This window comes from Oncorhynchus mykiss, chromosome 17, assembly GCF_013265735.2.
Source record: "Oncorhynchus mykiss isolate Arlee chromosome 17, USDA_OmykA_1.1, whole genome shotgun sequence".
NCBI lineage: Eukaryota > Metazoa > Chordata > Actinopteri > Salmoniformes > Salmonidae > Oncorhynchus > Oncorhynchus mykiss.
Window position 1 is genome coordinate 56,087,872 of NC_048581.1, and position 24,682 is coordinate 56,112,553.

At 43.9% G+C, this 24,682-nt stretch overlaps 2 protein-coding genes across 2 annotated transcripts; both read left to right on the forward strand.

Annotated features, from left to right (window-relative positions):
• Positions 1 to 277: 277 nt before the first annotated feature.
• Positions 278 to 6,686, forward strand: LOC110494143 (transmembrane protein 233). Its single transcript, XM_021568915.2, has 3 exons — positions 278 to 826; positions 4,918 to 5,052; positions 5,317 to 6,686. The coding sequence occupies exons 1-3, from the start codon at positions 620 to 622 to the stop codon at positions 5,326 to 5,328; spliced, it is 354 nt and encodes a 117-aa protein (XP_021424590.1). The 5' UTR covers positions 278 to 619; the 3' UTR covers positions 5,329 to 6,686.
• Positions 6,687 to 20,510: 13,824 nt separating this feature from the next.
• On the forward strand, positions 20,511 to 24,214 carry LOC110494144 (chymotrypsin-like elastase family member 2A). Its single transcript, XM_021568916.2, has 8 exons — positions 20,511 to 20,644; positions 21,929 to 22,017; positions 22,353 to 22,450; positions 22,619 to 22,753; positions 23,021 to 23,157; positions 23,327 to 23,472; positions 23,690 to 23,842; positions 24,148 to 24,214. The coding sequence occupies exons 1-8, from the start codon at positions 20,605 to 20,607 to the stop codon at positions 24,163 to 24,165; spliced, it is 816 nt and encodes a 271-aa protein (XP_021424591.2). The 5' UTR covers positions 20,511 to 20,604; the 3' UTR covers positions 24,166 to 24,214.
• The last annotated feature ends 468 nt before the right edge of the window (positions 24,215 to 24,682 follow it).

Here is a 24,682-nt window from a genome sequence, read left to right on the forward strand (position 1 = left end):
GAATGTTCAAAGTCCCAGTGGTAAAAATAAGTCCACCACTAACACACACATTTTGCTCAGTGTTGGCCAGGACTGGCTGCCAGTGTGTGTGTGTGTGAAGGGGGAGATTAATGTTAGCCACAGCATATGAGGTCAGATCCTGGTCTTTCTCGTCTCCCTCCTTTCTCTTGCCTGGGGAGGGGTGTGTGAGACAGGGTGGTAATGTTGCCCACCCTAAAGAAAATGAGGTCAGCTCTACGCGAGGGTAGGGGTGTCTCGACGCCCCCATTCCACACCAGCCTCCCTTCTTCAGACCCCTCAATCAGTTCTGGACAGTTCCTGGAAGCTTGCTCAACTCTACTCCTTCACTGGCTATTCCATCTTTCATTTTTCCAAGTCAGATCTTCGCCCCTTTTTTCCCTCTTCTGAGTGGGGTTGTTCCTGTGCTGTGTACCATTCCTACAATTGGCTGAATTTCTGCCATTTGGCCATTATTTTTCCTTTTGTTTTCTTTTGGCCTGAGATTTCTTCATCTCCTTTTGTTTTAACTTTCCCTTTTTCTTCATTGGTTGTTTTGTGGCTCGTCTCTCTTTTCATCTCGTTGGCTGTGTTTCCGCTCTTGTCGTCTGTTACCCACACCATGGCCCGTCCTCTGGCTCTGGAGCCGATAAGAGGGCATTTGGGTGTTAAGAGTTCCCTAAATGGGAGTGCAGACTTTGACAGACTTAGTTTTATGGGGGAACAGCACCCGCCACCTCCCCTCCACAGTTACCTGTGGTTAACAATCCTCACCTGCTTCTGCCCCGCGTACCCAGTCAACATTGTAGCTCTGGTCTTTTCAGTACTGGTGAGTAGGGGACATCACAGGCATATGGGAAACGGTTTACTCACTGACTAATATATGTCTTAAAGCTGATATAAATGTATAGACTACTGAATGAGAAATATATAGAAAATGATGTGAAAAGTACCTCAGGTCAGTTTCCATGAAGGAAAAAGCCAATGCTGATTGATATGTTGCAAGATGAATACATTGTAAACATACGGCCAGTTGTATTTCACAATTTTTGCAATTATAAAATAATCTTAATAATCCTAATAATCCTAATCACATTCTGTTTATGTAGTAATAAAGGGACAGTAGGCATTTTTGAAGTTGACCTTATTTTCAACTTCCCTAGGATGTTGTTTCCTCCAAACCATTTTTTAAATCATTAGCTAATTATTTAGCAATGTCCAGAATAATATGGCTAGCATTTTTTTTAAATATAGCAATGCTAGTGGACCTGATTGTGTCCATTAGCGGTTATTCAAAAGCATGGGGAAAGTGGAGGAGAGCGGAAAGCAACTCTGCTCTAGCTTTTGACTGTGTCTCTAAAGGAAAAAAAAATCATATTCTGGGACTCCAGCAACAAGCCGTAAACAAAAATATCTGGTGCACCAGCTTTGAATGCTTGCCAGAACAACAGTTCTCCTTTGCAATTCTCATATGTTCTTAAGCTACATGTCAGGACATAAGATATGGTGTTGAGAGCTGGCTGATCACACTAGGATCTCTGCCCCAACTTTCTCACGATGTGTGTGTGTTTTTGTGGGACCAAGAAAGAGAAGTGGTGTTGGTAATATGGGAAGGAGTCTACCGGTAATCCCGTATTTACTTGAATATCTGCGTGTGGCCGTGCGTGTATGTGCATGGCTTGTCGGTCTGTCTGTCTGTGTATGTGTTTGAGGAAGAAAAAAGAGCCAAATGTGTCTGATGAGAGGAACAGATGTGTCTGTGGTAGGGCAGGGTTTCATCGAAGTGCCCTCTGACGTGCTCGATGTGCCCTCCAAACATGCTCGCTCCTTTCACCTCTCAAAACACCACGTCACTGACACACTTTCCCATCCAAAGGGTTTGGACTCCATTACTTTCTCTCCCACCTTTCTTTTCTCCCTCTCAAACACACAATCACACAATGTTATGCAGACCTGGGTTCACTGCCTCATTGCCTGTATCCGCTACGGAGCCGCAGTCAAACGACCACCCCTTATCACTGTCAAACGCTCCCTAAAACACTTCTGTGAGCAGGCCTTTCTAATCGACCTGGCCCGGGTATCCTGGAAGGACATTGACCTCATCCCGTCAGTTGAGGATGCCTGGTCATTCTTTAAAAGTAAATTCCTCACCATTTTAGATAAGCATGCTCCGTTCAAAAAATGCAGAACTAAGAACAGATACAGCCCTTGGTTCACTCCATACCTGACTGCCCTTGACCAGCACAAAAACATCCTGTGGCGGACTGCAATAGCATCAAATAGTCCCCGCGATATGCCACTGTTCAGGGAAGTCAGGAACCAATACACGCAGTCAGTCAGGAAAGCTAAGGCCAGCTTCTTCAGGCAGAAGTTTGCATCCTGTAGCTCCAACTCCAAAAAGTTCTGGGACACTGTGAAGTCCATAGAGAACAAGAGCACCTCCTCCCAGCTGCCCACTGCACTGAGGCTAGGTAACATGGTCACCACCGATAAATCCATGATTATCAAAAACTTCAACAATCATTTCTCAACGGCTGGCCATGCCTTCCGCCTGGCTACTCCAACCTCGGCCAACAGCTCCGCCCCCCCCCCGCAGCTACTCGCCCAAGTCTCTCCAGGTTCTCCTTTACCCAAATCCAGATAGCATATGTTCTGAAAGAGCTGCAAAACCTGGACCCGTACAAATCAGCTGGGCTTGACAATCTGGACCCTCTATTTCTGAAACTATCCGCCGCCATTGTCGCAACCCCTATTACCAGCCTGTTCAACGTCTCTTTCATATCGTCTGAGATCCCCAAGGATTGGAAAGCTGCCGCAGTCATCCCCCTCTTCAAAGGGGGAGACACCCTGGACCCAAACTGTTACAGACCTATATCCATCCTGCCCTGCCTATCTAAGGTCTTCGAAAGCCAAGTCAACAAACAGGTCACTGACCATCTTGAATCCCACCGTACCTTCTCCACTGTGCAATCTGGTTTCCGAGCCGGTCACGGGTGCACCTCAGCCACACTCAAGGTACTAAACGATATCATAACCGCCATCGATAAAAGACAGTACTGTGCAGCCGTCTTCATCAACCTTGCCAAGGCTTTCGACTCTGTCAATCACCATATTCTTATCGGCAGACTCAGTAGCCTCGGTTTTTCGGATGACTGCCTTGCCTGGTTCACCAATTACTTTGCAGACAGAGTTCAGTGTGTCAAATCGGAGGGCATGCTGTCCGGTCCTCTGGCAGTCTCTATGGGAGTGCCACAGGGTTCAATTCTCGGGCCGACTCTTTTCTCTGTATATCAATGATGTTGCTCTTGCTGCGGGCGATTCCCTGATCCACCTCTACGCAGACGACACCATTCTATATACTTCCGGCCCGTCCTTGGACACTGTGCTATCTAACCTCCAAACGAGCTTCAATGCCATACAACACTCCTTCCGTGGCCTCCAACTGCTCTTAAACGCTAGTAAAACCAAATGCATGCTTTTCAACCGATCGCTGCCTGCACCCGCATGCCCGACTAGCATCACCACCCTGGATGGTTCCGACCTTGAATATGTGGACATCTATAAGTACCTAGGTGTCTGGCTAGACTGTAAACTCTCCTTCCAGACTCATATCAAACATCTCCAATCGAAAATCAAATCAAGAGTCGGCTTTCTATTCCGCAACAAAGCCTCTTTCACTCACGCCGCCAAACTTACCCTAGTAAAACTGACTATCCTACCGATCCTCGACTTTGGCGATGTCATCTACAAAATTGCTTCCAACACTCTACTCAGCAAACTGGATGCAGTTTATCACAGTGCCATCCGTTTTGTCACTAAAGCACCTTATACCACCCACCACTGCGACTTGTATGCTCTAGTCGGCTGGCCCTCGCTACATATTCGTCGCCAGACCCACTGGCTCCAGGTCATCTACAAGTATGCTAGGTAAAGCTCCGCCTAATCTCAGTTCACTGGTCACGATGGCAACACCCATCCGTAGCACGCGCTCCAGCAGGTGTATCTCACTGATCATCCCTAAAGCCAACACCTCATTTGGCCGCCTTTCGTTCCAGTACTCTGCTGCCTGTGACTGGAACGAATTGCAAAAATCGCTGAAGTTGGAGACTTTTACCTCCCTCACCAACTTCAAACATCTGCTATCTGAGCAGCTAACCGATCGCTGCAGCTGTGCATAGTCTATTGGTAAATAGCCACCCATTTTCACCTACCTCATCCCCATACTGTTTTTATTTATTTACTTTTCTGCTCTTTTGCACACCAATATCTCTACCTGTACATGACCATCTGATCATTTATCACTCCAGTGTTAATCTGCAAAATTTTAATTATTCGCCTACCTCCTCATGCCTTTTGCACACAATGTATATAGACTCCCCTTTTTTTCTACTGTGTTATTGACTTGTTAATTGTTTACTCCATGTGTAACTCTGTGTTGTCTGTTCACACTGCTATGCTTTATCTTGGCCAGGTCGCAGTTGCAAATGAGAACTTGTTCTCAACTAGCCTACCTGGTTAAATAAAGGTGAAATAAAATAAAAATAAATAAATATAGTATTTTACTATTCCAGTATTTCTGGAATAGTAAAAAGTGCAAATCCCACCCATCTGGCACTCAAGCCAGGCTCAATCAAACACTCAAAATATTAGAAAGAAAACGGATACTATTTGAACCCATGTGTGGTGTTACGTGTTCCGTACCTCATTCACATGTGAGTATCACATGTAGATATGACACATTTCTTTTACTCCAAATTATTTTCCAAATACAGGTCTACTTCAGTATGAGGTAGGTACAGTATGTGGCATGAACATGTTTCTCCTTAAAAGATCATGGTAAGGCAACACATTTTAGTCCACGACTGCTGGTGCTGTTGAACGCTCCCGTAGTGAAGTGTTTTCCCTCTTGTCCCCATGCAGTCCAGGAAAAGTTATGAGTTGCAAGACTATGACGGCTCGCGACGACTCGGCCAGAAAGCTCTCCAAGTGGCCATCGCCTCCATCATCATCGGCCTCCTCATCATCGCCATATTTATCATCGTTCACTTCACCACGGTAATGTGGCAGCCATTCCCCACAATGTAACCAATGGGATATCCCATAAAGTGCTAACGCTGCTCATCTGGCACTCCAGGCAGGCTCAATCAAAAGCTCAAAGTATTTAAAAGAAAACAACAACCATTTGAACAGACATAAAGTACATGCAAATATTAAACAGAGACAAACATTCAAACAGGCATTCAACCATATATAAATGTGATTTGCATACTTCTATGTGTGTGTCTCAACTGTGTGTTTTTTTCTTTCTCTCTATTCTAGTATAAATTGTAGAAGAGTTGCGCAGTATGCCTGGAAAAAGCCAAACAAAGTAAATGTCGCTCTCAAAGACATGGACTATGGACACCTCTCTGAATGGACTATGACAAGGGTTCTGGGGCCCCGGATTTGGCAGTAATCTCCATCCTCAAGAACGGGACTCCACTCCAGGTGTGGTATCCATCTTTTCTCGCCGTCACACATCCTCCACACCCAGCCTTTCTACTCTTCTATCTGGGAGAAGAACTTAAGAAGCAAGACTCTGCTTTTGAAAGACTGTATGGAACACTGACCTCTGGATCACATGATACCCACAGCACAAACCTCGCGCACGCATGCACGCACACAGACACACACACAGTTTTGTATTGCTATCTTTGTGGGGACCAAAGAATTGATTCCCATCCAAAATCCTATTTTCCCTCACTTCTAAATATAATTCTAACCTTAACCTTAAGCCTAACCTTAACCCCAAACCCTAAAACTATACCTAACCCTAACTCCTAACCCTAATTGTAACACTAACCCTAATTGCAACCCTAACGCTAAACCTAAACCCTAAACCTACAATAGCGTTTTTCCTCGTGGGGACCAGCAAAATGTCCCCACTTGTCTGAATTTTCCTTGTTTTACTATCCTTGTGAGGACTTCTGGTAAATAAACACACATACACACACATTAGAAGAGGAAGAAACAGCTGCCCATTCCTGTGTGCATTTATTGATAATGTGGGCTGTTGGACGAGTGAACAATTACTTTTTGCAGCGGTAACTGTGCGGTCACTGTAGCACTAACATGCTGACAATTACTGTATTTATGGTGCTTTCAAGACAACCGGGAACTCTGGAAAAATTTGGTCAAATCATGATATCAGGGATTTTCAGGTCGGATAGAGTTCTAGAAGGATCCCCGAGTTTCCGAATTGGAATTCCGAGTTGGATGACATTTCAAAACTATTTTCCCAGTCGGAGCTATTTTTTTCCCAGCTGTCTTGAATGCACTGAACTGAAGTTGGAAGTAGAAGATGTCCAAGTACCCAGTTGTTCTGAACGTGGCATTATTGTGTCACTTGGGATGTTTGATGTGTCAATCACGTAACTGTCGAGTGTTTACTGTCATAAATGTATTTCGCTTTTTTACTTGATATTACATCTGCCAAATATGTACAGTGCATTCTGAAAGTATTCAGACCCCTTCCCTTTATCCACATTTTGTTATGTTAAAGCCGTATTATAAAATGTCCTCCTCAATCTACACACAATACCCCACTATGACAATCCGAAAACAGGTTTTATTTTTGCAAATGTATTACAAACAAAAATCAGACCTTATTTACATAAGTATTCAGACCCTTTGCTAAGAGATTCAAAATTGAGCTCAGGTGCATCCTGTTTCCATTTATCAACCTTGAGATGTTTCTACAACTTGAGTGGAGTCCACCTGTGGTAAATTCTATTGATTGGACATGATTTGGAAAGGCACACACCTGTCTATAAAAGGTCCCATAGTTGACAGTACATTTGAGAGCAAAGACCTGTCTATATGAGGTCCCACAGTTGACAGTGCATGTCAGAGCAAAACCAAGCCATGATGTAAAAGGAATTCTCTGTAGAGGTCCGAGACAGGATTATGTTGAGTTACACATTTAGGGAAGGGTACTAAAAGACGTCTGCAGCATTGAAGGTCCCCAAGAACACAGTGGCCTCCATCATTCTTAAATGGAAGAAGTTTGTTACCACCAGGACTCTTTCTAGAGCTGGCTACCCGGCCAAACTGAGCAATCTGGGGAGAAGCGCGTTGGTCAGGGAGGTGACCAAGAATCTGATGGTTACGCTGACAGACCTGAGTTCCTTTGCGGAGGGAGAACCTTCCAGAAGGACAACCATCTCTGCAGCACTTCACCAATCAGGCCTTTATGGTAGAGTGGCCAGACGGAAGCCACTCCTTAGTAAAAGGCACATGACATCCTGCTTGGAGTTTGCCAAAAGGCACCTAAATGACTCTGACCATGAGAAACAAGATTCTCTGGTCTGATGGAACCAAGATTGAAATATTTAGCCTGAATGCCAACCGTTACATCTGGAGGAGACCTGGCACCATCTCTATGGTAATACATAGTGGTGGCAGCATCATGCTGTGGGGGTGTTTTTCAGCGGCAGGGAGAGGGAAACTAATCAGGATTGAAAGATGAACGGAGCAAAGTACAAAGAGATCCTTGATGAAAACCTGCTTCAGAGTGCTCAGGACCTCAGACTGGGAGCAGACGGTTCACCTTCCAACAGGACAACGACCCTAAGCACACAGCCAAGACAACGCAGGAGTGGCTTTGGGACAAGTCTCTGAATATCCTTAAGTGGCCCAGCCAGAGCCCGGACTTGAACCCGATCAAACATCTCTGGAGAGACCTGAAAATAGCTGTGCAGCAACCTTACCCATCCAACCCGACAGAGCTGGAGAGGATCTACAGAGAAGAATGGGAGAAACTCCCCAAATACAGGTGTGCCAGGCTTGTAGCATCATATCCAAGAAGACTTGAGGATGTAATCGCTGACAAAGGTGCTTTAACAGAGTACTGAGTAAATAATACTCATGTAAATGTGATGTCAGTTGTTTATTTTTTACAAATTTAAAAGCAAAAACCTGTTTTTGCTTTGTCATTATGGAGTATTGTGTGTAGATTGATGAGGGAAAAAACGATTGAATCAATTTTAGACTAAGTCTGTAACATAATAAAATGTGTAAAAAGTCAAGGGGTCTGAATATTTTCCCAATGCACTGTATGTGTAAAAAAAAAAACTAAACAGAATGACAATACAGGAATAATAACTTTATACCGACAGAATGTAACATATTAGAATAGCTACATAATAAAGATGAATTAGTAACAAATGTCTTTAAAAAAAACTAAGATTTGGGTTTATGTTCATGTTTGCCATTGACAGGGCATATGAAGGGTTTAGGAGTTGTTCTGAGAGTTTTTTAGTTTTGGTCACAGATAGCTCAGGTTGAACACAGATGGTCTTAATTACCGCCCACAACCTGCTCTGAACCTCATTCACCCATCTCCCATTCCCCCTGGCTCTCCCCTAGTCCCCTGCAATCTGCCGAGTCGGAAGGATCCTGTAGTTTGATATGTAACAGTATCACCCATCACTGGCTAAATATAGGGACAGATGTCCCCCTGTGTGCTGGTGTTGGGCTGCATGACACGCTAGCCTGCTGTGTTCTGCCAAGTGTAGCTCACATGGACAAGAGCTGACTCAGCTACTACCTGTTGAGTCCCACTATCACACTGGTGCGTTTTGGACTAACCCCTTTTAAACATTGTGTGTTTGAGCTACAGTCTTCCAGTTGTACCATTGGATTTGTCTATTCTTCTGTATCCGCTGATACCAACTATTAGTATGTGTGATTAACAGGGGCTGAGTTAGAGCAGTGATTGTGAGACAAGCGCAGAAGGGGTCCGAGGCGGGGTCAAGGGGCGGTTCTTCTCATAAAACATGTCTGTAGAGTCCGAATGGTGAACTACAAACTATTTTGAACCATCTATGAAGAGCTGAGACTCTGACGTTTTGCTCTATGGCGCTCACAAACTACACAACAGTCCTTAGAAGGTAAGGGGTTCTTCAACAACATAGAAGATCATAGGAAATCCCAGGAAATAATGTCTATAGTACTGTAATAAGCTCACATAGTTGCTGTAACAAACTCCAAAATCCACACAGTTGTCACTGACTAGTTGGACATTCATTACCCACCGAGTAAACAATTTCTGTACTTACAGCATTCTTATAAATTCATTTTTTTATTCGGTTTTTGCTTGGCAGGCCTTATTTGTTTATTGACATTTGTCAATAAAACTCATGAATGCAACTGTTTATGTCAAATTATTTTGTATTCTACTTGTAGGCCTGGTTGTCCTGAAAAGAAAATGGTAAAACGCTTCAATGTGAGGCTACATTTCAGCTTGTTTTGCTGTGAGAGGCCTGGTTTCTATGGAGTTCAGTTGTGGGCCTCTACTAGTAACAGGGGAACAGTATGTCAGTGGGATATCAGCCAATGGCATTGCAATGACAAGTGTCTGCCTTGTAAAGGATGACAATGTCTATAACAGGCTAGTGAAAGTTGATGGCCTGTGCAAATTATTTTTTATTGGCCAATGAGTTTTTAATGCATTAAATAATCACACAAGTCAAAACTGATGTAGGCTTCTGTTTCCACACAACCAAGTTTCACTCTTGTAACCTGTTCGGTCCACTTGAGAGTTTGTTTCACTGGACACTTCTCAATATCATGCTTCCCACGCAACGCAGCATTATAACCTAACAGTGATGATGATGAGGGAAAGAGGATAGTCCTGAGAACGTGTTAAGACAAGTGGGGCACACAGCCAGTCAGTGGCTTAAGCCTGAGAGCCGTACGGGAGGCGGTCAACGATGGTCTGTGGCCGGGTATTTTGACAGAACCTTTGGTAATAAGATGCGCTGGAATACTCTGCCCAGGCACATTCCCTGCTTGACCTAAAATGGCATGTCATCAGTGCATATCCATCTCCTACCTTAAGAGACTGTCAGAAGAGTAGTAAGATGTGGATTTTGGGTAGTGGGTCACAGAAATCCCCGGTAGTCTGTGGATGTTCAAGATGCCACTGCTAAGACCTCACACACCAACTAATCTGGAGGGTAGATATAGGAAAGCTGTGGTAGGATCATCTTTTCACAAGCTACCAGAAAATAAAACATACTGATATGTTTTATGGTAGTGTGGTTTCAAATTAGAGCCTAGTGGGGTCAAGTATGATAATATGTTTTGCTTTATGGAAAATAAAAAAATGTGTTTTTACAAAACTACGGGGTATCTTTCTGTTCGACATTTCTTGTCTATTTTATCAAACAAATTGTTATTCAATAAGTGTTTTGCTACAAGTTATAGGTGCTTTTGGATTACATAATGGTGTCAACAAAGGGTACAAACAAAAAGTTTGCTTGTACATACTGTATGTATGTCACGAGATGGATTAGTAGATAAATGGATAATTGGGTGGCGGGGCTGGTGTGATCAGACGCATATCCAGCGAGTTAGCTAATCGGAAACTGGGGATTGGCTGTCATTTCCATTAAACGCTGTGTGTTTTGTGGTGTTCGAGGCTGGGAGTTGAGCGGAGAATGTCTCTCCGTGGGGATCGGTCCCCTATTCAAGGGATCATGTTTTGGACCATTGCTGTGATCACACTGGACCAGTGTCTAGTGGTTTCCCTTCCATCTGTCTAACTCTCGTTTAGCACCGGAGACGGTTCCATTGGTGATGACGTCAAGCTGAGTCTCAGACCGGGCGCGTTCCAGGACAGGGAGCTGTAAGGATCTGGATATTGCCATACAGAGTCGTTTATTTTATTTTGTGGGGATATGATCCTTGTCAGACCCTAGAAATCTAAAACCTATCCCGACCCTTTCTGTATGTTGTCTGTCTTTCCCCCTCCTTATTTTGTCCCATAGCAGATTGTCAGAGTATAGCAGGGCCAAAGGTGGGTCCCATTTATGTGCAGAACCAGAGCGAGATTGCAGTGCTTTTCAATATATTATTTGCAGTGTCTTCCATTAGAATAACTACAGTGGCTTGCGAAAGTATTCACCCCCCCTTGGCATTTTTTCTATTTTGTTTCCTTTCAACCTGGAATTAAATCAATTTTTTGTTGTATCATTTGATTTACACAACATGCCTACCACTTTGAAGATGCTAAATATGTTTTATTGTTTAGCAAACAAGAAATAAGACCAAAAAAATAGAACTTGAGCGTGCATAACTATTCACCCCCCCAAAGTCACTACTTTGTAGAGACACCTTTTGCAGCAATTACAGCTGCAAGTCTCTTGGGGTGTCTCTATAAGCTTGGCACATCTAACCACTGGGATTTTTGCCCATTCTTCAAGGCAAAACTGCTCCAGGTTCATCAAGTTGGATGGGTTCCGCTGGTGTACAGCAATCTTTAAGTCATACCACATATTCTCAATTGGATTGAGGTCTGGGCTTTGACTAGGCCATTCCAAGACATTTAAATGTTTCCCCTTAAACCACTCGAGTTTTGCTTTAGCAATATGCTTAGGGTCATTTGCTGGAAGGTGAACCGCCGTCCCAGTCTCAAATCTCTGGAAGACTAAAACAGGTTTCCCTCAAGAATTTCCATGTATTTAGCACCATCCATCATTCCTTCAATTCTGACCAGTTTCCCAGCCACAGCCGATAAAAACATCGCCACAGCATAATGCTGCCACCACCATGCTTCACTGTGGGGATGTTGTTCTCGGGGTGATGAGAGGTGTTGGGTTTGCACCAGACATAGCACTTTCCTTGATGGCCAAAAAGCTCAATTTTAGTCTCATCTGACCAGAGTATCTTTTTCCATATGTTTGGAGTCTCCCACATGCCTTTTGGCAAACACCAAACGTGTTTGCTTATTTTTCTTTAAGCAGTGCCTTTTTTTATGGCCACTCTTCCATAAATCTCAGATCTGTGGAGTGTACGGCTTAAAGTGGTCCTATGGACAGATACTCCAATCTCTGCTGTGAAGCTTTGCAGCTCCCTCAGGGTTGTCTTTGGTCTCTTTGTTGCCTCCAATTAATGCCCTCGTTGCCTGGTCTGTGAGTTTTGGTGGGCGGCCCTCTTTTGGCAGGTTTGTTGTGGTGCCATATTCATTCCATTTTTAATAATGGATTTAATGGTGCTCTGTGGGATGTTCAAAGTTTCTGATATTTTTTTATAACCCAACCCTGATCTGTATTTCTCCACAACTTTGTCCCTGACCTGTTTGGAGAGCTCCCTCGTCTTCATGGTTCCGCTTGCTTGGTGGTGCCCCTTGCTTAGTGGTGCTGCAGACTCTCTGGCCTTTCATAACAGGTGTATGTATATATACTGAGATCATGTGACAGATCATGTGACACCTAAATAAAGTCCACCTGTGTGAAATCTAACTAATTATGTGACTTCTGAAGGTAATTGGTTTCACCAGATCTTATTCAGGGTCTTAGCAAAGGGGGTGAATACACATGCATTTAAAAAAAAAAATTGAAACAAGTAATTTTTTTAATTTCACTTCACCAATTTGGAGTATTCTGTGTATGTCCATTACATAAAATCCAAATAAAAATCTATTTAAATTACAGGTTGTAATGCAACAAAAGAGGAAAAACACCAAAGGGGATGAATACTTTTACAAGGCACTGTATCTTGTTGCAGTGCCATATCAGAATAAATCAGTGTGCAGTATGTTGCAGTGTCACTTTAGCATGCCAGCTATTTACCTGAGGGAGTCAGATGGAGGGTAACCTACCTGAGGGGAGGCTCTATTATGTCGACACTATCGCGCAGTCTGCTGTGGGAGATGGAGAAACGGGGTCTGACCCATGTTAACCCGTGAATGGAAAATTAAACGTACCTGTCCTGGTCTCCTGTGTTGGGGTTGTGTGCTGGAGAACATTAAATCCTGTGTTGGGTGGAGTAAAAAGGGGTTCACACTTAACAGTGACACCTCTTTAAGTGGCGTTGGGTCGGCACGATTTTTCCATGCACACTTCTCTTGTACAGGGGACTAATGATCAGCGAGGGGATGGAGCACAGGGGGCAGAATGCTCTAGTCCTTCAGGGGCATGCACACTACTTCAGTATACTCCTGTAGCAATGCCTTGGTTCATGTGTTCACCCTGGGTTCCAAATTTGCTGCTGAGAGTAGTGGACTGGGAGTGGCGAGCACAAATGGAAGCAATATTGAGGGTGCAAGGAATGAGAGAACAGCAGCAGATTGATTTCATCATGGAAGCTCTAGATGGCCGTGCAAAGAGAAACCATGTTTAGTTAAGCCCAGAGGAACTCACCTGCTTCTTTGTGGGCTGCATTACAGGCCTGATTTGGTAGCCTCTGACCCTACACCAACTCTCCAGTCCCACTTCTTTGACTGTAACCCGAGGGGAGATAAGCCTATGGGAGACTACCTCCTGTGCACATGGGAGTTGTTTAGCCGATAGCTCCAATCAGATCCGGCCGGATATGCCAAGGATGAATAAACTCTTAGGGACCAATTCAGTACAGGTCTAAAGGAGGGCCCTGTGGAACAGGCGCTCCAAAAGTATCCCTAGCGACAGCAAGGGATGACATTAAGGTTAGTTAGAAGGCTCAGTCATTGGCCAGAGAGATGGAGGGAAAGGACTGCCAGGTTTGCCGTACTGTTCCCCATACAAGTGGCACCCCAGCCGTTGTGAACCACTGCAGACTTTGAGCAATGGAAGGAGAACATGTGGTGAGCTATGGCAGGAGATGAAGGAGCAACTGAACAGCCTGGCAGAGACCCTAGTGAGAGGTCATACAGCAGAAGTCTCATTCAGCTGCCCTGCCATGGCCGAGGGAGGAGCCACGGGGCGTGTAGTAGGTGGGAAATATGTTCCTTTCTCTAATGGAGAGAGAACCCCATTCCAGTGGGACTGACAGGACAGACCCATTTGTTTGGGGTGTAGACAGCCTGGCCACATCAAATGCTTCTGCTCCACCCAGAGAGATGAACAGGCCCTTTTAAAACAGGAATCCCCTGGCCACTGTAGAGCTCGATGTCGGGGCTACAGGCACCAGGCAGGAGGAAAGCCCTGAGAAGTCAGCTGTTGTGGGAAACTGTCCTCATATAGAAGTGGAGGTAATCAAAATAAAAAAAACATGTACAGTTGAAGTCGGAAGTTTACATACATTGTAGCCAAATAAATGTACACTCAGTTTTTCCTGACATTTAATCATAGTACAAATTCCCTATCTTAGGTCAGTTAGGATCATCACTTTATTTTAAGAATGTGAAATGTCAGAATAATAGTAGAGAGAATGATTTCTTTCAGCTGTTATTTCTTTCATCACATTCCCAGTGGGTCAGAAGTTCACATACACTCAATTAGTATTTGGTAGCATTGCCTTTAAATTGTTTAACTTGGGTCAAACATTTCAGGTAGCCTTCCACAAGCTCCCACAATAAGTTGGGTGAATTTTGGCCCATTCCTCCTGGCAAAACTGTTGTAACTGAGTCAGGTTTGTAGGCCTTATTGCTCGCACATGCTTTTTCAGTTCTGCCCACATATTTTCTATAGGATGAGGTCAGGGCTTTGTGATGGCCACTCCAATACCTTGACTTTGTTGTCCTTAAGCCATTTTGCCACAACTTTGGAAGTATGCTTGTGGTCATTGTCCATTTGGAAGACCCATTTGCGACCAAGCTTTAACTTCCTGACTGATGTCTTGAGATGTTGCTTCAATATATCCACATATTTTTATTTCCTCATGATGCCATCTATTTTGTGAAGTGTACCAGTCCCTCCTGCAGCAAAGCACCCCCACAACATGATGCTGCCATCCCCGTGCTTCACGGTTGGGATGGTGTTCTTCGGCTTGCAAGCCTCCCCCTTTCCTCCAAACATAACGATGGTCATTATGGCCAAACAATTCTATTTTTGTTTCCTCAGACCAGAGGACATTTCTCCAAGAAGTATGATCTTTGTCCCCATGTGTAGTTGCAAACCCTAGTCTGGCTTTTTTATGGCAGTTTTGGAGAAGTGGCTTCTTCCTTGCTGAGCGGCCTTTCAGGTTATGTTGATATAGGACTCGTTTTACTGTGGATATAGATACTTTTGTACCTGTTTCCTCCAGCATCTTCACAAGGTCCTTTGCTGCTGTTCTGGGATTGATTTGCACTTTTTGCAGAAAAGCACGTTCATCTCTAGGAGACAGAATGCGTCTCCTTCCTGAGTGGTATGACGTCTGCGTGGTCCTATGGTGTTTATACTTGCGTACTATTGTTTGTACAGATGAACATGGTAAGTTTAGGCGTTTGGAAATTGCTTCCAAGGATGAACCAGACTTGTGGAGGTCTATAATTTTTTTTCTGAGGTCTTGGCTGATTTCTTTGGTTTTCCCATGATGTTAAGTAAAGAGGCACTGAGTTTGAAGATAGGCCTTGAAATACATCCACAGGTACATCTCAAATTGACTCAAATGATGTCAATTAGTCTATCAGAAGCTTCTAAAGCCCTGACATCATTTTCTGGAATTGTCCAAGCTGTTTAAAGGCACAGTCAACTTAGCGTATGTAAACTTCTGACCCACTGGAATTGTGACATAGTGAATTATAAGTGAAATAATCTGTCTGTAAACAATTGTTGAAAAAAATACTTATGTCATGCACAAAGTAGATGTCCTGTCCGACTTGTCAAAACTATAGTTTGTTAACAAGACATTGATGGAGTGGTTGAAAAACGAGTCTTAATGACTCCAACCTAACTGTATGTAAACATCCGATTTCAACTGTATGTTGGATACGGTGTCTAATGTAACAGTGTTTAGTTTTCAGAAGTGGTTTGTTCATCTCCCTATGCAAGATTCTTCAGATCTCCGCCGGCTCACGTTGAAGGCAGCCAATTGCCTACACATCCCCTTTGTCGGCTATGCGGTCGTGGATTTTGTAGTTGGAGTAGTGCAAGTTCCAGCCAAGGGGGTTGTGATTGTCAAGGATGACTGTCTGGGGGCTGACCAAGTAATCATTGGGATGACCGTCATAGGCTAATGCTGGAAGGAGCTGTTCGAATGAGTCTCACTGGGTTCAACGCCACTGTGGGTAGCTGCCAGGAAGGAGTGGCAGAATGCTTTCGCTGTCTGCGGCGAGTCATGCAGACCGATGAGCAATGAGGGGGACCAGGTACTGCATGCCTGTCCAAGAGAGACCCCAATGGGATCCCAGCTAGCAGTGAAAAGTTGCTGTGGGCTGGAGTTGTTGGTGGGACCTCCTCCAAAGACTGCTAAACCCTGGTGGAGGATACTGATGATGGAGTTGTGTGGCAAGAGTGCAAGGAGAAAGGCTACCCTTTCGACTGCTGAATTGAAACCCTTACCCCCTTGTTACCCTCTTGGAGCCTTCTCAGATCTGTGGAGAATGAGAACTGGTGCTACGCACCCAGGCACCAGGTGAAGTTGAGGTGGGTGTGCATACAGTTCAGTTACAGGCTGATGGCCAACCCCCTGTAAATTTCCAACAGGTAAAGGGAGCCAACACAGCAACAAAGGCTCCATGCTCTCCTATCCCATTGGTCAAGTGTGTTCTCTGCCCATGAGGAAGATTTTGCTAAGTCTGATGCTGTCCTACATCACATTCCCACAGGTACTGTCCACCCCCCTTAGCCTAGAGAGACACCAGCCAATTTCACCAAGCCTGTACGCAGAGCTCAGACTCCAACGGGCAGGGATGCTAGTCTGGGGTAATCACAGAAAGCTTGAGTCCCTGGGCTGACTTCTTTCACCACACCCTTGGGGCTGTTTGAGTTCTCTGGCATGCCCTTTGGACTCTGCAACGCCCCTGCCACCTTCCAGAGCCTCATGCAGAAGTGTCTAGGAAGCAAGGTAAACAACTCTCTTTTGATCTACTTAATGGTATTATCTAATCAACTGACTTTTACACCCATCTAGATCAGGTGTTCAAGAGGCTTGTCAAGCATGTCCTGATATTGCAGCCTACGAAATGTCAGCTCTGGCAGAGGGAGGTGGTCTACTTGGGGCATGTGGTGAGTCAAGCAGTGCCCCAATTCTGGCATATGCCGACTTCAGTAAACCATTCCTCGCCTACACTGACGCTAGATTGAGGGTCCTTGGGGCAGTGCTGTCCAAGGTGAGAGTAATTGCCTATGCCAGACCGAGCCTGTCTCCTCTGGAGAGGAATGATCAGAACTATAGTTCATTCAAACCTTGTATGGGCAGTGACTAAAATGTTCAGAGACTACCTGTGAGGGGCGAAGTTCACAGTTTACACAGACAACAACCCCCTGGTCCACCTCAACACTGCAAAACTGGGGTCAGTTGCACAGCACTGGGTGGCCCAGCTGTACAGTTTCCAGTTTTCTGGTGATGTACCACCCCAGTTGCTCTACCAGACTGCTGATTTTCTCTCCAGATTATCCAGCACGGACGGGCAGGTGTGTCTGATTCAACAGGAGCATCAATACCTTCTATCATTAGCAGAGAGGGTCAACCGAGCTGAAAGGCCCAACGGAGGCAAAGGGGCCTGTAAGCGGTTTAATCAAACATTGTTATCTCTTCTTGGGTCCCTGGGGCAAGATGAGCAGATGGGTTGGCCAGAGCAGTTACCTATGCTTCTCCAGGCATACAAAAACACTGAACATGGCAGCACCGGTCTTACCCCATTCTTTCTAATGAGTGGCAGGCATGTCGGCCAAGACGCTGCAGATGGACCTTGATGGATGGCTGAGGCACCATCATGACCAGCTACGACTGGTCTACAGTCAGGTCGAGGCATGGACCCGACATTAGCAGGAGCGAGAACAAACAGCGGTACAACAAGCGGAGAAAGGACCTTCCGTTGATGGCTGGTGAACCGGGTGCTCCTGCAGAACTTCAGATGACAAGATCAGGGTAAACTAGCCCCCCGATGACAGCTGCAGCCTTTTGTCATTCTAGGACACCTTCGGCCTGGACTGGCAGTCTTTCGTGTCCGACCAGAGGGAGGAGACCAATACGGGCCATTCATCTGAACCATGTGCAACCTTGCCCATAACGACCTTCTGACCGCTCCCAGATGCAACTCATGGGTGGTTGCCCTGATGACAAACTGGGGCTGTGGAGTTGAGTGGCGATCCGAGAGCAGAGGACCGAGAGAGGCATTGGTACGACACAAGTAAGGGACGTGATTCTTCCCGTGTTCCATTTACACCAATCTTGCTCTCTCTGGGCCGTTTTGCCCTGCCACTGAAACCCACTATTGTTGGCATGTTTCCCTGCTGTCTGTCTTCCTCTTGTTTAGCACCGGAGGCGGGTCCATCGGTGACGTCGCCAAGCAGAGTCTCAGACCAGGCGCGCTCCAGGACAGGGAGCTATGCGGATCTGGATATCGCCATACAGAGACGTTTATTTTATTTTGTGGGGATATGGTTCTTGTTGGGCCCTAGAAATCGAGAATCTATCCCAACCCTTTCTGTATGTTGTCTTGTCTGTCTTTCACGCTCCTTATTTTGTCCCATAGTAGTAGAGTCCTTTAAAGGGGTTTGCAGAGTCGAGCAGGGCCAAGGGTTGGTCCCATATTGTATGCAGCACCAGAGCGACATTGTAGTGCCTTTCACCATATTGTTTGCAGTGCCTTCCATTAGAATAACTATCTTGTTGCAGTGCCATATCAGAATAATTCAGATTGCAGTGTGTCCCTTTTGCATGCCCGCTATTTACCTGAGAGAGTCAGACGGAGGATAACCTACCTGAGTGGAGGCTCTATTGTGTCCGATCCATGTTAAACCATGAATTTAAAATGACTTACCTTGAGCATACTTACCTGTCCTGGTCTTGTGTGTTGGGGTTGTGTGCTGGAGAATATTAAATGATCAAGTCTACTCCTGCAACTCCCCTCCGGCGTACAATGTCGCCAGAGTACTAACCACCGGTCCTGGGAATCATCATTACGCACACCTTGTACTCATCATTACACACACATGTGAATCATTATGATTCATACCTGGACTCCAGTACCTTCCTAATTTCCTCATATTTATATGTCAGTCTTCCATTTTCACTCACCAGTTGGTATTGTTCTTGTTTATCGGCATACTGCCTTATGTTAGTGTCGTGTTCTTGGTTTTGTTGTTTGATTAAAACGTTTCACCTGCACCTGCTTCCGACTCACCGCCCCATCATTACATACATCCTGTGTTGGGTGGAGTAAAGTGGTTGACACTAAACTGTGACATTTCCTATCTTAATTTGACCAGTTTCTCAGAGGAGGAAAATAATCCTGCAGCAACAGGTAATTTATAATGTGGTTTATAATAAATTGACAATTTTGTAGGAGTTGATACATTTTTCATTAGGGCAAATCTATTTTAAAGTGGAAAATATCAACTTTAGAAGCCTTTTTAAAGCTTGAATAGCCTGCAAGTTTGCATTTCCTGCTGTGCAAATTAAGATATGACATCTGTACATAGGAAGGGATAAATGTCTTATAAAAATTATGGCACACTGGTAAACAGTTCCCACCCCACATCCGAGTGTCGTCCACTGTCTAAACCCTCGGGATAGAGAAACTATATCCATGAGCTCAGTGCTTGAAAGGAACTTTAACTAACTTCCTGGTTCAGACACCACATCACAAATAGACACACCTCAGGCACTCGAAATGAAAACAGTTTTTAGACAAATCGGTGTGATTGATGTTTCTTTGGAACTCCTGGGTTTGTGATGTGGAACTGGCAGTAAACAGAAACCTGAGACATGGGATCTGCTGCTGCTCCATGCACATATGCTTCCTGTGCCAGAGGCAACTTAGACTGACAGGGAGTTGTGTTGTCTTCATTTGGACTGAACCACCAAAACGTAATTGTTCACTCAGAAATGTGACAAAGGTTGCCGCCGAAAAGTGTCTTTGTTTTGACCTCTGTTGCAAAGAAATAAGCCACTAAATATTTTCCCTCCTTCTAGTACATGCCTTTTGAACCTAGCACCCACATTTATTTTACTACACATATTTGAGTTGAGCACGCCAATTTCTCTTTCTATCACTGTTACTTGTTCCTCATACATGTAATTTCAGTAATCTGTAGTTTCTCATATTTAAGAAAAAAAATAAAGATTGAATTGCTTGTCATTGGTTGTGCTCTTGTGGTTAAACATTTGCAGTGTGGATACGAAGACTCTGGGAAGTAAACAGGTGTTGCTGACCCTTCAAGATGAAGGCTACTGTATGTTGGTTTTAGAGTAGTGCTGTCTGGATGTCCTGTTCCACATTACACTTAAGGACATCATATATTACCAGTACTTTTACATTTAGCAAAAAAATAGACCATTACAATAATTGTTAGAACAAATCTTTGCTGATGCATCTCTTTTACATGTGTAGTGAATACAGTCAAATCCTATTAAATCCGTATACCAAGTTTTCCAAGTCCAGAATATGATTATTCTAAGACTGCAAGAATGCACATTTGGATTTGGGTTGTCTTTGGCCTGACCGGATAGCAGTTCAGAGTAGGCCTAAATAACTTTCTAAGCCAGACAGTTGGAAGAAGGCCAGAATCAATATCTCTGGCCTAAGAGCAATAATGACAGACACATGTTTCTCACACCTTCTGTACTAATCAGTTGGCTTATCAGGCTTATCAGTTGGACAGAATGGGCAGTTTTTTAAAACTAAACCAGTTGGATGAAGCTCACTTATCAGTCACGAATAAGAAACAAAAAGCAGTATAAAGGAGTTCCACCAGCACTCATGACAGCAGCAACATGACTTCTATCATTTTGGTCTTGGCCCTTGTTGCCAGTGGTAAGACCTTTTTGCATTTTTAACAGACATGGCAAGTAGATTATTGTGTTTAAATTATCATTATATCTCAAGGAACAGTGATTTCAAAGTTTTATATCGGTCTACTTATGTGAAAAAATGTAAAACTAAGTGTTGGTAAACTAAGTGTTTACCAGCATTTGTAACTTGAGTCTGATAATTATCTGTCAAAACAGTTCATCTGATAATACTTGTAGAATTTAAAAATACTTGCTTGATATATGTTTTCCAGTTTCTTGAAATACTTTGCAAATGCAACTTCCTTTTAAGAGAAAACTGAAATGGTCTATTCATTCCTTTTGCATTTTTACTAGACACTCTTATTTTTTACGGGTCCCCTGTGGGAATCAAACCCACAACCCTAGATATGCAAGCACCATGCTCTACCAACTGAGCCACATCATCACAAACCGCTTGTCTAAATGTACTCAATTACTGTATTGTGCAATGTTTTTTTTTCATGGCGATGGAAAGTCTTCAGGTGCAAACCTAGATGACCAGCCTATGTACAATACATGTACATTTACATTAAGTGATTTGTAAGGATGGTCAATTTATATTGAACAAAATACTGTTGTTTTCCATGTTATTTGATCAAGAAAAATATTTAATTTGATTTGGATGTTTTGTGTCTTTGTCCATAACTTTCCACTATTTGATGTACATGTTTGAGGACAGGGTGTTGTTCTTTCTAGATTCCATTAGAATGACAATCGCAGAGAAAGGGACAGGGCAACAACTCTTACAAGTGCAACTATTTTCCCTACTTCCAGCGGCTATGCATCTCAGGGACACTGGCCTAGAATAGGAAATCTTGACAGCCCTTTACATAGCCTATAACAGGGTTGGGTTCAATTCCATTTCATTTCAGTCAATTCAGGAAGTACACTGAAATTCCAAAATCTTCAATGCTTTTCAACGAGGAACATTTGGAATTAGAATTTGGTTCACTTTCTGAATTGACTGGAATGACCCGAACCTGTAAATAGATCTATGTGCAACACTCCAAACCTGTTATATTTATGTATGTCTCTTTAACCTTTATTTAACTAGGCAAGTAAGTTAAGAACAAACTCTTATTTACAATGACAGCCTAGGAACAGTGGGTTAACTGCCTTTTTCAGGGGCAGAGCGACAGATTTTGACCTTGTCAACTCGGGGATTCAATCTAACAACCTTTCAGTTACTGGCCCAGCGCTCTAACCACTAGGCTACCTGCCACCCCTTGTGTAATAAGTCCTAGATATTCCTCTTCCTCGTCTGCAGCATCTGGCTGTGGAACCCCAGCCATTAAGCCTGATACTACCCGCGTGGTCAATGGCGTGGATGCCCGCCCCAACAGCTGGCCTTGGCAGGTGAGGATGTCGAGACACGGGGTTTTCGTTCAAGATACTTCAAATTTTTACTACATTTTTCAAAATGTAAATGGTGCTGAATGTAACTGTAAATAGGTAAAGTGATGGAGGTGCTGACGGAATTCAACTTTTAATGGTAATGGACCTTACAGGAATGTTTAGATGGAACAAACTAAAGTGTTCTTTGTATCTACTGTAAATCATTGATAATTTTGTGTAAAAGTGAAGTGTTTATGATATTGACTGAAGTGTTGATGGAGCGGACTCTAAAATGTTAAGTTTAGGTTAATTGCTAAGTGCTGTAAGAATATACTGATCATTGTCAATCTTTGTAGATCTCTCTGCAGTATGAGAGAAATGGTGAGTACAGACACACCTGTGGTGGATCCCTCATCGCTACCAACTGGGTTATGACTGCTGCCCACTGCATTGAGTAAGCCAGCACACACAGACACACTGCTGCTATTTTAAAGGTGTTGACCAGCACAAAACAGTGAAAAAAATAAGCAATTGTGTTTGACCAATGTGAAGAACGGGTAGGTCTATTTGGTCTGCAAAATGATGCTTCATGGGACAGTTTTTCCCCTATTCCTCCATACAGTCTGAAGCTGAATTATCGTGTGGTTGTGGGCAAGCACAACCTGGCAGAGGCTGAGCCCAGTGCTCAGGCTTACTTCCCAGCTAAGAAAGGAATCATCGTGCACAAACACTATAACCCTGTCCTCCTGTCAGTAGGGTAAGTTGGGCAATGGCTTGAAAAAACACAAGTAAAACTTTACATTTACACTATTGACGCAGAATATTCAGATTTATAAGCAATAAAGAGTTTATAACCTATTAAGTATTAGTTAAGTATTAAATAGTTTATACACATTGGTGGGAAATTGTTCTAAATACTGAACTTATATATGGTTTCAATGGCCATGATAACAGTAAACTAGTAACCAGTAACAGTTCCTGATCTATTCTGATCCATTCATACTCTAATTTCCCAAACGACCAGCAATGACATCGCCATGATCAAGCTGGCAGAGCATGTGACTCTGAGTGACCAGGTCCAGCTGGCTTGTGTCCCCGCCCCCGGAACCATCCTGTCCAATAATTACCCCTGCTACATCACCGGCTGGGGAAGACTCACCAGTGAGTGATGAGTGGTGTGTGTGTGTGTGTGTGTGTGTGCATGTCCGTGCATGCTTCTGTGTCTCTGCCTGTATGCAATTGCCTGTATGTAAGGCCAAGACAGCATACTGTATGTCTTTTCTCTTTCATTACAATCATGCTCATTATCCCTCTGCTGTGTGTGTTCTAGCCGGAGGTCCCACCCCCGACACCCTCCAGCAGGCCCTGATGCCCGTGGTGGACCACAATACGTGTACCCAGAGCGACTGGTGGGGCGTGTCCATTCGCAGGTCCATGGTCTGCGCCGGCGGGGACGGAGTGGTGGGAGGCTGCAACGTGAGTCAGACACACACACCCATAGGGCTCTGGTATAAAGTAGTGCAATATAAAGTGCACAGGGTGCCATTTGGGGAGCAGACAATTAGATATACAGGAGATACAAGCAAAAAAATGAAGATACAAGAAATTCAAGCAAAGCTGATGAGCATTATATTTTCATCAACCTGTGTGGTAAACATTTCAAAGATATGAAGTGTTTTGTGTTCTGTTTCAGGGTGACTCTGGTGGCCCACTGAACTGTAAGAACTCTGCGGGAGTATGGGAGGTGCATGGCATTGCTAGCTTCGTCTCCGGCCAGGGCTGCAACTACATCAAGAAACCCACCGTCTTCACCCGCGTCTCCGACTACAATGAGTGGATTGATGAGGTAACCGGAGTTGCTGATGACCAGATCACTAAACACATCGCTATACATCACCACACAGGGTTGAGGTCAATTCCATTGCAATTCAGTCAATTTAGAAACTCAAATTCCAATTCCATGTCCACATTTTCCTCATAGAAAATAACTGAAGGAAATTGGAACTGAATTGACTTCCTGAATTGTTGAAATGGGCTTGACTCCAACCATTTCACTGTTGAGTGTTTTGGTGTTCTTCTTTAGTTCTGTTTCAAATGTGTTTTGTTTGCCTTGTGAAACTCATCTGAGCCTGTGTTTTGGGTTTCTTTCAGACCATGATGGACAACTAAGACGTGTCGGTGTGCTCTTCAAATAAAGACCTATAAATACATGAGAAAATATGTTATTTTATTGAAATATTGTCCTCAATGTTTTGATTAACATATTACATAATCATTATTTCTTACAAAGCTGAGAACAGGGCATATTCCTTGTTCTAGCTTGAAAATTAGGGCCCAAAATATAGATATTGTCTTGACCAGTAGGGGGCCTCAGAGACTAGTGAATAAACACCCCAGATGGTACAAACCATTTGAGGTTTCATTAAATTACAGACATTTCAGATTCAGATTTCCTCCTCATCATGCCAGACATTGTGTATAATCTTAATTTCTTCATTGTGGCATCAATTAGCTCCCAAATAGGCCTATTTTTCGAATGGTTTGACACTTCCAACACTTTTGTATCAGGGTTGACATTTGTATTATGTGAGGTCATGGACGACTAGTAAAGCACAGTCCTCCTCTCAAAGCATTATGCCACAATTCAAGCATATGCGTGCCATTCCACGAATAGAGGGCCTTTTGG

Coding starts and splice junctions, on each gene's coding strand:
- LOC110494143 (XM_021568915.2), top strand. CDS start 620: ATGGCCCGTCCTCTGGCTCTGGAGCCGATAAGAGGGCATTTGGGTGTT. Junction 827..4,917: donor CTCTGGTCTTTTCAGTACTG/GTGAGTAGGGGA, acceptor GTCCCCATGCAG/TCCAGGAAAAGTTATGAGTT.
- LOC110494144 (XM_021568916.2), top strand. CDS start 20,605: ATGACTTCTATCATTTTGGTCTTGGCCCTTGTTGCCAGTG. Junction 22,018..22,352: donor CCAACAGCTGGCCTTGGCAG/GTGAGGATGTCG, acceptor CAATCTTTGTAG/ATCTCTCTGCAGTATGAGAG. Junction 23,473..23,689: donor GAGTGGTGGGAGGCTGCAAC/GTGAGTCAGACA, acceptor GTTCTGTTTCAG/GGTGACTCTGGTGGCCCACT.